The 14,378-nt window shown below is 43.9% G+C and overlaps 1 protein-coding gene across 1 annotated transcript in view; it reads right to left on the bottom strand.

The window, feature by feature from the left end:
* The window catches only part of rad51b (RAD51 paralog B), a 128,864-nt gene that overhangs the window by 34,295 nt on the left and 80,191 nt on the right, over positions 1-14,378 (bottom strand). Inside the window, 2 exon segments of the mRNA XM_007907066.2 lie at positions 8,997-9,075; positions 11,075-11,193. Coding sequence (XP_007905257.2) covers positions 8,997-9,075; positions 11,075-11,193 — 198 coding nt within the window.

The raw sequence follows: 14,378 nt of genomic DNA on the forward strand, positions 1-14,378 counted from the left end.
TTCCGCTGATTTTCAACATAGGCAACTTACACCCTTTGCCTCATCTCATGCAGCTGCTGAAACCCCTTAGGCCCAAGCATTGTCACCTGGAGGATAGATCTTTCCAATGCTTCTCCTCCTAACACCTCTTGCCAGGAGCTTCGACCAATCCACAATTCTGCAACCTAGGTTTTCTGTCCTCACCAAGCTCCATTGTGATCTCAGCATCTTGATTTCAGGATCTTTGCCCTTATATTCAAATCCCTCTGTGGGCTAGCCTCACTCTATGCACTTTTTCTCAGTCCTACATTCCAGCCTGGGGCAGCCCTGACCTCTGAAACTACCTTTGAAACTCTGAAACACTCACTTCACAAGCCAGAGGATCTGGGTTGGTTCCCAGGCAGAGCGAAACATGAGGTAAGTTTCCTTACCCACATTATTATTATATCTTGTACAAGCATGGTACCTCTTTTCCTAGCTTCAAAATGTTTCTAAAAATCTTTTCAAAAGTGCCTTTGTTCAACTTTTTAAAATATATTTCACTTCTCACTGTCCACTAGGTTTCTCAAGCGCTTTGAGCTATTCTTTTACCGAGAGCTACTTTATAAATGCAAACAGTCCTGTACAGTTGGACTCCATTTTAATGCAGTGGGTTAGATTTTAAAAAAATCAGACCTCACATAATAAAAGGTAGCACTGTAATGACATCGGTTAGTGTTTCCAAATTGTCATATAATTGCTTTATGTCACTCCTCCCAAAGCTGGTAACAGCTCCCACGAGTTCCCAGTAGCTGCTCGACCACTGCTAAGATGTCGCGAAGCCTGCTATGCCTGTGCAATAGGTGCAGCAAGGATTGTTTGTTGGACATTGCTGTGCCAAATTGGCTGACATGTTCACCCACAAAACAGTCACTGCACTTTACACTATATCCTGCAAAGCACTTTGGGGCATCCTCCCAATGTGAAAGGCACTTTAACAAATGTAAGGATTATTATTATGTTACACCTATGTTATTGAAGGGCCTGTGACATACTGAGGCGTATTTATAACAAGATTTCGACTGCAGTTCAGGGTCTGATTTTTGCTACGTACGATCTGAGGGAAATCCACTCTGGATGTAGATGTCGTCTTGAGTGGAGTTGCGGCAGGTCGGCGTGTTATACTTCTGCTTCCTTATTAAGAAACCCTGTTAATGCCACAATTAAAGCCTATTGTTTCTTGTACTTTCAGTGGTAACCTCTCCTAACCTGAGCTTTCTTCTCTGTGTTCAGAGATCTGCAGGCTCTCTGATTGAAATAAATTGCTGGCATCTTCCCACCCCACTAGAATAGCACCATTGTCTGGTGCACTTGTGTTCCCTTCACATGGTGCACCTGCCGCTACAGAATAAAAAATTGTGAAGAGTCTGAATCTAGGATTATGTAACAGCTTCCTGGCATCTCTCACAGGGTTGTGGTGGTGGTGGGGGGGGGGGCAGAAGGGGGGGAGGTCATGTGATCCAGCTACTGACACCTTGCCCGATGCAGTTCTGACTTTCATTCACTCACTCACAATGCCCCAAGCTCTCTACTCTGTGCATTCCCTTACGGTTACCACAATGCAGATGTGCATTGAGCATTCCCATGCCTTCCCAGGATTAAAACGATCAATGCAGGAATTGTGCGAGATGGGGTGGGGGGAAGGGTGTGTGTCCGCCCTGAAGCATGAATGCCGACACTCATTTGTTGCTTGCCTGCCCGTGAATGGGGGAGCCTGCACAATGTCTCAAGCCATTTGTGAAAAAAAACAGAAGAGAGAGAAAGCAATACAGCAAATGGAAGCATTTGAACCAATCTACCTGCTTATCCTTAATCTCCTGGCCTTTGTGCGTTCGAGAGGCTGAGAATTCACACAGCTTAGGACACAAACAAAGAACTCATTACTTTGTATTGTGATTGATGATTGAAGCGATTCCTCCACGGACTCTGGATTGTCTTTCTGCAATTTAATTGCCAATTATGTCAGGGAGCACAGGCACTTCCAGGGCAATTTCCCTATGAAAAGGATCTGCATTTACTGCCCTGAGCCAGCCCTTGTCGTGACCTTTTTTCAGACCAATGTTTTTTATGAGATATTGTTGTCCCTGATCCCAGTGTACAGCCATGGAAAAGATGACTGAATGGGGGGCCATTAGCTAGTGCTCCCTGTGCTTCTATTGACTAATTCTTCTGTTCTCAGGTCTCTCGGCAAAATAGAGCAGCACCTCCTTTGTGCTCTCTTGTGTGTGCAAAGTGCAAGCACTCAAGGATGGGAGTGAGGTCAGGAGGGACTCAAATTCCCTGGGTATCCTGCTCTTCAGAAGTTAGATTGGGCACTGTGAACTGTCTTAGGCAACATAAGCACTGCACCCATCCACACAACCACGCAACAACACTTTGCACTTATAATGGAATCTTTCACACAGGTTGAATGTCCCAAAGTAATAATAATAATACTTGCATTTGATATAGCGCTTTTCACGTCGGGAGGACGTCCCAAAGCGCTTCACAAAACACACTATAAAGTGAATTGACTGTATATTTGTGGGCGAACGCGGCAGCCAATTGCGCACAGCAATGTCCCACAAACAGTCGTAGATTGAAAATGACCAATTTATTATTGTTTTTGGTTTTGGAGGGATTATTATTAGGCTCTGTGTGGAGTAAGGAAACTTGCCCAAGGTTTCGCCCTGACCTGCCGGGAATTGAACTCAGGTCTCTCACTTGCAAAGCGAGTGCTCTAACCACTGAGCTACAGGACTCCACAAGAGTGCGAGATGGACATGACAGGGAGCACTGAGAACGAGGCTTATGTTGGTCAAATTAAAGAAAAACTTGCATTTTCATAATGCTTTATCATGTCAAAACGCCTCAAATTGCGTTACAGTAATTACTATTGAGCAGTGACTGGTTTCCTTGAGACAAATGTGGCAGCCATTTTGCAGACCACAAGGTCCCACGAGAGGTAAACTATTCCTTGATTTTAACAACAACTTCCATTTATATAGTGCCCTTAACGTGGGGCAGAGTCCTGAAGCGCTTAAGAATGGCAGAGCCTGACGCTGAGCCTGGGTGAGGGAGGAGGTGACCATAAGCACAGTCGAAGAGGAAGGGATCCTCAGGCGTAATCTGAAAAAGGGAATGGAGGGGCCAAGGCGGAGTGATTGAGGGAGAGTTCCAAAATTTCAGTGCAAAGTGACTGAAAGCACGGCTGCTGATGATGCAAAGGGGGGGTAATTGGCATTCAAATGAACTTCTTGGGAGGAGAAAACATCAATGTGAAAAAATGAACCAATGACTTCCTATTGTGTTGTATTTCTTTTGGTTCTATGGTACTACACTCAATTAGTTTGGGAGTTGAGGGGGGAATAAAAAGTTTGTTAGTTTGTGTGGGTGTACGTAGTGCAGGCCCAGATGCATCTGTATGCTGCTCTCTTCATCTCTTGAATGCATTATTTTGCACATGTGCTAGAGATTAAGGGTCAGGGTTAGGGGTCAGGTAAACAGGACTCATTAGCAAAATCGAAAATCATTATGCAAACTCTGACAAAATCAAGGAGTAAAAAGACCAGCGGGGAAAAAGAGAGACTGATTGACAGAAAATAAATTTAAATAAAACTTTAAAATGACCAGAGTGGAAGGACAATTATATGAAGAAAGAAGGGAGAGAAGTGTCAGGAAGAGACAACACCATAAGCAAGCCCAAATAGTGTCCTCCCCACATGTACCTTCCAGCAATTGAAACTGGGCATGAATAGAAACACTGGCTCATTTTCTCCTTCTTAACCCGGAGGAGCAGAGATTAGTTTTAGCCTCAGCCTCAGGTGAGATTAGCGAATTTAGTACACATGCAACCTCTTGTCTGTATAGGAATACAGGAAATTCTGCGCATCCAAGCCTGCTCTGCTAACTCACTGAGTAAACCTGCTGAACCATGAATCCTTCCTCATCTGTTGACATTTTCACTTTTTCTCTAATCTGAAATGGAAAAACAATATCTCGTTCATTGCTTATGTTCGCCCTGTCCGGGAATCAAACCCAGGTCCTTTCGCTTGTGAGGGAGTGCTCTAACCACTGAGCTACACGACTCAATGATTGACTAACTCAGACTTGCTGTGTATCCTCCACTTTACCAGTTCCACCATCAATGGCTGAGTTTCGAAATTCTACACCCCTAAAATCTGGAAATCCCTCCCTTGACCTCTCCCCCTCTTTATCTGTCTTCAAGTCCTAGCTTAGAGCCTACCTCTTTGACTGTGGTCACTCCCTTCCCCTCTATCCCTTTCACTCAGCCCTGACTCAGGGACCACCCGACCATTGTAAAGCACTCTTATAACCTTATTCAGCATGAAGAGTACTATATAAATACAAGTTGTTATTGTTGTAAGGTCTGCCCCTCGCTCTCTAGCTTTCTGTATTTTATCAATACCACAGTGGTGATCATCGCTACTTGGAATTTTTCTGTTTTTTCCCAAGCAATAAAATTTCTTTCCTGCATTCTCAGACACACCCTTCTCTTCTACAACAACAACTTAGTTTATGTAGCGTCCTTCACGTGGAGCAGCATCTTGGAGCACTTCTGAAGCCTTTTAAAATCCCAATTTTCTATCATCTAAACTATTTACAGATTGATTACTCCCTCTTTGCCACCAATTCGGTTTTGGACCTTCATCCTTCAGTTTTTCAAGAGAATGAAGTACTGCCCTGATCTGTGAGCCATCCTCCTGAGCTGCCTGACAATGTAAAGCTCCTGAGAAGGGACTACAGAGCTAGCACGGAGAACAAAGGCAGGAAGTACACTGAAGCTTCAATACAAATCCAGAGATCTCTTCTGAGCAGAATAAGATTTCCCTGAAAGGGAATGTTGACTAGGATATATTTCCTATGCATATGAAACACTTTACACCCATTCAAACCAGACATTCTGTCCCTTAAACAAAAACAAGCATACATGTTCCCCTGCACTTCCTCCATCTTTCCCTGCCAATACACTTGACTGAATAGAGTAAAAGGAGCCTGCTACGTCCACAAGCAGCAAGCTCCTGGCCTTTGTGCTCAGTGAGGCACAAGATGGAGAAATCTCTCACGCCCATAGTTATTCTCTTCCATCTTCAGTCCTGTCACCCCTGCCAGCTTGTTGAATGCTGAACAGTGACAGGGGGTGTTCCGCTATGTCATTAAGCCTATAAAATCACTGGTTTGCTTCACTGTGATCAAAAGGATGGCTCCAGCACTGGTGCAAGATTGAGCTCTGATGCTACTAACCCTGCTTAGAGCCGTGCAGAAGGAGCCTTCTCTAATCAAACTCCAGCACCAGTGTCAACCTCCTTTGTTGTCAAAATCAGGCTGGATTTTCAAACGCTCAGCTATTGAACTTTCACACAGCTCCCAGCATATTCCGGCTGCTGGTATTATCCAGTAACTGAGTCCGATACTGGTGGGAGCTCCAAAGGCAACAGCTGCCAGTGTTGTTTGCAAGCCAAAAATATGAACACTGAGGCTGAGAACATGCCCCGTCAGCCTGCCAAACAAACAGGACTTGCCAAAGGGGAATTTTAACCCTGTGGTATAGCATTCCTATGCTGAAGTAACCAGTCACCAATCAGTGTCGTCTACAACAGCTGACATTCACTGTCAGACTTGCATATGAATAATGACCAAGGTATTGAAGGGTGCCTGTGAAACCATACCCCAGTAGAAGGCAAAAAATAAGTCAAATATTTTCCAAGGTAAGAAACCTGGAGGAAAAAAAAGCACAAATGTTATTTATAGTGAAAACTGACTCTTCGATGAGAAAATGAGAAAGCTGTGCACGCCTGTAGCTCAATCAGGGAGTGGGGAGTGGGAGAGCCACTGTGTATTGATGACTCTCAATGAGAAGGGTTAATCCTCTTCCTGAGATGATTTTTAACAGCTTTTCCTTTCAACGGCCATTTCTACCAAATAGAAATGTGCATGCGATGCTCCTGCAGTTGGACCTGCACTTAAAACCGCCGTGGTTGGAGTCGGGTAAGAATCAAGATGGAAATATATTCATCACCCACTTTTAAAGAGGGTTGTCTCTCTCCAATTTACTGCAGCCTTTGCATAGAAGTATTTCTAAGAAAAAAGCTCAACAAAGGAAACCCTTCTAGGGCTAGCAGTTCTGATCTCACGGTCGCCCTTCCCCAGCCTTTCAAAGCACAAGTTAATTCTGTGAGATATAAAGGATTAAGGAAGATAGGGCAGCACAGTGGGTTCACATTCTGACATTTCGCCTCCGAGGTTCTCAGTTTAAATCCAGCCAGACTGAGGGGATGAAGTGCGCCTCTATCTGCTTGCTATAAGAGTCCTCTGTGAAAGGAGGTTGGGCTGTCTTAACCCAGAAAAAACTGCTTTAATTCAACAGTAATTGAAAATTCAAAGGGTCCAGAGGATGTGGATAGTGGAAACATCAGACCTAACCCTCACCCTAATCAGTATTTAACCTGCTGCTATACATACGTAACATGTAGCTGTGTTGTAGCTGGGAGTACTACATAGGACGGTACAGAGGGCGTTTTACTCTGCATCTAACCCATGCTGTATCTGACCTGGGAGTGAGCAGACAGTGCAGGAAGCTTTACTCTGTACCTAAGTTGTGCTGTGCCTGACTTGATAGTGCTGGACGGACAGTGTAGATGGAGCTTTCCTCTATATCTCTCTTGTGTTATACCTGACTTGGGAGTACTGGATGGCACAGTGTAGCGGAGGCACGGTATCTGACCCATTGTCGATGCACTCAAACTGTCCCCCTAATTGAAATCAGTGTAGACTTACAACAACAAGATTACAATTGTATAGCGCCTTTCAAGTCCTAAGGAGCTGGACAGTGTACAGCATTTCAGACCCGAGTTGGGGTCAGGGAGGGAGAAAGGAGGGGAGGCGAAGAGGGGTGGCCGATGGAATGGTCGAAGAAGAGGGTTTTGAGGTGGGACTTGAAGGAGGTTAAGGAGGGGGCGAGGCGGAGTGATTGGGGGATGAAATTCCAGAGGTTGGGGGCAGAGTGGCTGAAGACTCTCCCGCCAATGGTGGGGTGGATGGGTCAGGGGATGTGGAGCAGGCTGGAGCCGGCTGAGCAGAGGGAATGGGCGGGTTGGTAAGGGGTTATTAGGAGGTCGCAGAGGTAGAGTGGGGCGAGACCATTGAGGGCTTTGTAGGTGAGGACCAGGATCTTGAATTGGATCCTCTGAGCCAATGGAGTCGGGCGAGAATGGGGGAGATGGGGTCACGGAGTTTGGTGCGGGAGAGGACATGGGCTGCAGAGTTCTGGATTATCTACAGCCTGTGGAGGGAAGAGTTGGGAAGGCCGACGCAGGGCATTTTCATAGTCGAGCCTGGAGGTGATGAAGGCATGAACAAAAGTTCAGTGGCCTGAGGGGTGAGGTAATGGCTGAGTCGGGCGATGTTATGGAGGTGAGGGAAGGCAGAGCAGGTCATGGCTTGGATGTGGGGAAGAAAAGACAGTTGCGGGTCGAACAAGACACCTAGGTTCCTGACTGGCTTGGTGAATTGTAGTGTGCAACCATGGAGGCGCGACCCAATCAGGAGGGCCTCAGTTTTGTTCAGTCCTGTTCACATTGAACTACAGGAAATTTGCCCTCATCCAGGACTTGATGTCCGACAGACACTCTGTCAACACAGCAGTGGTCCTGGAGTTGAGGGTGGAGGCAGAAAGATAGAGTTGGGTGTCATCCGCTTACATATGGAAGTTGACCCCATGTCTGCGGATGAGGTCACCAGGGGGAGCATGTAGATATTAAAGAGGAGAGGGCCAAGGGCAGAGCCCTGGGGGATGCCAGACGTGACAGTGAAGGGGCCAATGGTTCTGAAACATGTACAGCCTAAAAGTCAGTCTATGTAACAGACACGGATTACAAACATTAATTTTACTAAACTGAAGCTTTACATCTCAGATTGTGACCTTTACAGGATAACAACCTAATTCAATAATCAACAACAACAACAAATTACATTTGCATAGAGCCTTTCATGTCTGGAGGACGTCCTAAGATAGTCAAAGATTTATACCCGAGCTGGGTTTGGGATCAGGAGGGGTAGGGAGGATGAGGGTAGGAGGGTGATCCAAAGTAATGATCGAAGAGGAGGTTCTTGAGACGGACTGTGAAGAAGGCAAGGGAGGGAGCAAGGCAAAGGGACTATCCTGCAAAGCAGCACCTGAAGGGCTGCTCAGGCTTAGTGCCCACGCTAAGCTCACAGCCTATATGACTCAAATCCTATATAGCTCACAGCAATTCCAGCTGGTGATGTATCCAGAAGTAGCCAAGCAGGTGATGGTTTTAAAACACATTTTAATCCTCTTCCTTAATTAAGATTAATCCATTTGAGTAATATTGAATACATTTAAATACATTACCCAATAATAATTTTGACCCCAGAGAATCATAGATCCCTAGAAATACCAGAACAAAAGGAAGCCATTCAGCCCATTAATCTTTTGCTGCTACAAGAACAACAAATGGCATGAGGATAGCTGTCAACAAGGCATGAGGATAGCTGTCACTGGGAATCATGTTGCCCAACAACATTGGGAACATGGTTCCCAATGACAGCTATTCTCATGCCTTATTGGAACCTCAGACTCACATCATCCCATAAACTGCATTACACAATCACACTCATGGATCCAAAGATTTATTTGGATGAGGAAGACCCTTCGGCCCATTTTTTTTAATTCTTCCAGAATACCCACTCAACCATTTTCCCATCACAACATCTTAATGTAGAATATATTGAGCAGTGTTATAACCAATTGTGATGTTGAGTATATTACCAGTTTACTGGTAATAATGCTGCCTCAAGTACCGTACAGCATAAGGAACAAATTATCTGATGACACTGCTGCGCACAATAAGGAGCATATACCGCATTGCTCATGATAACACAGCCCCATGTACAGCACTGAATAAGAAGTGCATTATATTTTGCTGCTATATGAAATGTTAAAGGTGCCTTCCTACCTTGCAGAACCAGCCCCGCTTTCTGAATGGTGAAGACAAATGCAGCAAATGGGGCGAGTGGAGATTTGGCAACAATCACCTAGAAGAGGGCACACAGCTTACCTTAATTTGACATTGTGAGGTGTCTGGATTTATAACATTCACCATCAGGAATTTACAGAAAACATTTGTGCAAAGGCACCTTTCACAGCAGATCTGCATATTTGCAAATTCTGAGGTGTCAGCTGATTAATCTTCAAAGGATTGAATCGAATTGTTAAAGTCACAAATAAGCAAGCTGTCGTGGACTGCAGTCCCATTGTTGTTGTCTAATTACATTTATATGCCTAAGTAATGTGGAATTGTCATGCTCACTGAGGTGAGGGACTCAGTGCTGAGGAACCTTTCCACCATAGCCATTCAGTGCCATTTTGAGCCTTTCAGGTAAGGTGGAGTAAGTAAAAAAAATTCCTCTATAATACCCAATTGCAGGCACTCCTGAATCATAAATAATTACATCACACAAAACAACTGTTCAGCCCATCAAATTTAAGGCAGAATTTTTCTCCACCTGACCCACCTAGCCGTATTGTGCTCACTGCCCATGCCTTTAACTTTCCTCCTTTCCAAGCACATTTCTAACTCCTTTTTAAAACAACTCAGGGACTCTGGGATTTCATAATCTAAATGTGTAAAGGATTTTTTTAAATGAAAAAATGGCATACATCTCTGCATGCCTTTCTGCTCCTGGTCTAGCTTCCTCTTGCAGGGTGCAGTTCCAATACCCTGCCCAACTAGTCGTTGTTCATGTGTGAGCCTGGGCAGTGTCAGCAGGCCTCCCAACTATAGAAGGTGTCACACTCAACAGTACCAGTGTTGGAGAGGGACAAAGAGTGATGCATCTGAGAGTCACATTGTGTTAGAGGCATGCATTAAGTTCACTAAAAGGCAGGAAACCAGGCAGATGAAAATAAAATGATGTGTACAAAGCATAATTGACACCACAAGCAAATCCTCAAACAAATGTAGACATTTCTTATAATATTTGTACCCCAGGGATAACTAAAGATTCTGTGCTTAGATGACAGGGAGATACTTTAAATACCATCCTGTTAATGCATCTCAATATGTGGTTACACTCTGCAAAATAGGCAGAGACATGTATTTGCCAAAGCATTCATAAATCAAGGGCAGGTGGGTGGACGGTGAATGAATCAAACAATGAACCACAGGAAGTGTCTGTCAAATAAGAGTGATTTAATAGTACCGGTTTGTTTTGATTAGTTTGCTGAAATTTTTTTATGTTATACTGTTAGCAGAGCTGCTGAGGTGTCACTTGCTTTCATGAGTGCTGAACAAAACTAGAAGTATGTTAAGACGACATGGACATAACAAACTCATGTGACAAAATACTTCTAAAGAGAAATTCCATAGTAAAAGCTACCCAGTGAGAGCATTGCCACAGGTGGGATAGCACTGCCCGGACTAAAGACTGAAGCTGGAATTGTAAAACACATCGCATCACCCAGAGCATTTACCCATCATTTATCTCACTCCAATCCCATTCTCCACTCAAGAGACAAAGCATCAGCCACCCACTTCTCAAAATAAGCTTTTCTTTTCCAGGGTCAGAAAGGCAAGCTGCACATTTATTTCTCTGAAGGTCATGGCGACATCCAGTTCCCACACACACAACAGAGGAAGGATTAGCTGCTTGGCTCACAGCGCTCAAAATATCCTGGCCCCCCACAGGTACAAACCCACTGATGCTTTGAAAGAATAAGATGCACAAAGTGTGCGCTTCCTCTGGGCTGCTCAGACACCATCGCATTAAAAAGGTTAGGTAGGAATTCTACTTAATAAATGTCCAATGGGGAGCAAAGACCACAGGGAAAGCATCATCAAAGAGGCAGAATCTCAGTTATAAATGGGGACACATAATCCTAGGGATATCATCTGAACACTTTCTGACATATCTTTCCCTTCTCGTGTTCCTGTCCTTCAGTTTTTAAAGGTTCAATGTTGCTCCTTAAGTGGTTAGTTCCTTTTTCTGCCTTGAGAAACAAGGAGATAGGAAGGATGACTCTATCCTTACTCACCTGCCTGCGGTGGTAGTCCAAGTACTGCATGATAAGCCTGGTGTTTACACTGTGGCTCCATGTATTCCCCAGAGCCGCTGTTGTATAGCCAGAATGTTCATCAAGATTCACGCCAGAGTCTGGAACAAAAACACAGACAGCAAAGAAAGAAAGCTGACACAGTCTTCATGTTTTTCAAAGAAGTATATTTTTATTCTGCAGTATATTTTAATATCACGTCTTAAAGTTCCTGGAAAACTTCCCCAATGGCGAGTGGGTAAAGGCACCACCCAGTGCAATGCCAGGCCATGGATAATAATAATAATGATAATCCTTGCATTTGATATAGCGCTTTTCATGTCTTCTAGACGGCTCAAAGTGAATTGACTGTATTTTTTTGTGTGGGCGAAATGCGGCAGCCAATGGAGACCAGAAAGTCCCAGATTTGAATTCCAGTCCGCTGACTTAGCTGATCTGTAAGGGCTACAGTTGACCTCAGCGTTTGTGGGTTATAGAGGACAAAAAAATTAGAAAATTCACTTCTGATCGCTGTCTAGAGATGTGCTACTGAAGTTGTGGATATGGACACCAGGTGGGGATTGGGTCAGGTTTGGCTGTAATGTTCCCCATGGTCAGTTGGATGTTAAAAATCCAAAGGTACTATTCAAAAAGAGTTTTATCGTGGTTTCCTGGTCAACAATTCCCCAAATAAAATTGATCATTCACTTCATGGCTGTTTGTTGGTCATTGCTGTCTGCAATTGGCCGTGTTTGCCCACAAAACACACAATAACTCCATTACATTCTACTTTGCGGTATTTTGAGATGTCCTCCCAACATCAAAGGTGCTATACCAGCTGTAAGGATTAATAATAATATTATTATACCATAATTATTATTATTATGATTCGCTCTTGTCAACCTGTGTCTAATACAGGTTGGCAAGAGCCAACTCTCTTATAATTATAACAATAATTATATTTATTATTATGATTATGAATTATTATCATAATTATTAGCTGTAAGAATTTGTATTATTATGGTGAAATAGTGTGCCCACGCTCATCGTGAAGCCTTACACATGATTAATGACCATTTAGGCGAGGTATAGCAGGAGACCTATGGAACTGTACCGCAGTGGAAGAAATCGGATGCCTCCGAAAAGAAAGAGAACTGAAGGAGAAGAATTGATGGGATATTTACTCTCTGTTTACAAATATGACTGAGCATCGAGTGCAGTTGGTTCAGTTTAAATTTATTCTACACTTGTCTGTCTGTTGGCTATAAGGATCCTATTGAAATGATTTTGGGATAGTCCAAAATTGGCCTCTCTTTTCATTACAGATTATACAGTGCGTTACTGGTGTGAAGCCAGTATTAGATATCCCAGTCATCTGATTTGTAGTATCAAACACATTGTGGAGTCCTATATCTCAGTGGTTAGAACACTCGCATCACAAATGAGGACCTGGGTTTGATTCACGGGAGGGCAAAACTTTGGGCAAGTTTCCTTACTCCACACGCCTCTGTTTACCGAGCAGAAAGTAGGAACCCAGTTGTTAGTCGATTGGCAGATCGCTTTTCCGGGGGTAGTAATTCCTTCAAAAAAATATATAAATTGCTCACTCAATCCATGACTGTTTGTTGGACACTCCTGTGCGCAATTGGCTGCCGCGTTTCTCCCACAAAATATACAGTCAATTCACTTTACAGTATGTTCTGTGAAGCGTTTTGAGACGTGTTGAAGACATGATAAGGCGCTATATCAAATGCAAACATTATTATTATCATCAGTCTGTTTGACAGTGAACAGTTTGTCAGTTTAGTTAGTAAACACATTTCTGGAACTCAAATACATGGTGGCATTCCAATTTCAAAATATCCAAAAATGTACAATCTTTTGTGATAATGTGGACCTGTGATTCATGTACAAATATACACTGATATAATAACAAACTGTCAGAGAGGTAACTGATGGTTCATGTAAAGAAGAGTGGAAAATAACTAAACTCAGCTCATCAAAGTCCAGCTGGTAAGATTGGTTCAAGCAAGATTAATAATCATGTAAATAAAATTGGACAAATCATAGAAACAAGGCATAACTGAAATGAAATGTCACAAACAATAAACAAAACATAACAGATGAATGAATAGTCAATAAATATTATTAAAAAGGGAACAGCACGGGGATCATGACAAGTGCTATTTCTAGGTTTATTCCAACATTTCGTGGTCAGGGGGTAAGAGCCGTGTGATCACTGATAATAATCATTAATTGGTTGTGAATGGGCAGTGTGGGGTTGAGGATTGGCTGATATCAATGGATTGTATATGTCATAGGTTGGAAAGTTGGGGACTGTGGGCATGCACACCCTCTCTCTTCCCTCATACACTCCCTCCCTCTCTCTCAATCCTTCCCTCATCTCTCACACACACTCTCTCCCCTCTCTTAATCACTCTCTCCTCCCGCTCTCTCAATCACTCTTCACTCTCTCCTTCTTTCACACACTCTCTCTCAATCACACTCTCTCTCCCCACCCCCCCTCTCTCAATCACTATCTCTCCCCCTCGCTCTCTTTCTCTCAATCAGCTGCTCCTCTGGCAGTAGGAACTCCACTCTCCCAGTTGCATGACAGACTGCAGCATTATTTCCAATCCCCGCGCTGCGTCCTCCCAACCGCTGGATCCTGCCGCTGCCTTGAGAGGACAGTTCGCTGGAGAGGAACAGTGCGGCCAGCCCGAAGTTGGAAATGGCTCTCGGGCTGCCTGAAATCATCCGCCGGGCCAAATGCGGCCCACGGGCTGCCTGTTGAACCGTCATGGCCTTGACAATAATGTTGCCACGGTGTACTATGCCATGATGTACTAATGCTACTACTGGGTGGTGATGTGAGTCTCTCTCAAGAAGCACAAATTAAGATATGGCTGGCTGAATTTTGTCAGTGGTGTGACATGTCCACTGCGGAAGCTTCCTGTTTGATATTAACCAAGCATGTAGCAGTTGCCCTCCCCACCCCCACTAAGATGATTTCAACGGTCATGGTGCTTCTCCAAAACATCTCAACACACCCTGATTTAAATAACCACATCCTACCGCATTGACCTTGGGGAATCCACAGAGCCACCTTTTTATACACCCTGTCTCAAGCACCTTCAGTTTCCAATACCCACCCCTCCCTCTCATTTGATCCTCTATTATTAACTTATTGACAAGTATATTTCCACAGCACATCCGGCCCAAATGCAATCTCAGAGCATTCTGTTTCGACCGAGACTTCCTCTTTGTTCCATGAGGTAATTGTGGAATAAAACTAATAATTCTCCTT

This window comes from Callorhinchus milii, unplaced genomic scaffold (assembly GCF_018977255.1).
Source record: "Callorhinchus milii isolate IMCB2004 unplaced genomic scaffold, IMCB_Cmil_1.0 Scaffold9, whole genome shotgun sequence".
Taxonomy (NCBI): domain Eukaryota; kingdom Metazoa; phylum Chordata; class Chondrichthyes; order Chimaeriformes; family Callorhinchidae; genus Callorhinchus; species Callorhinchus milii.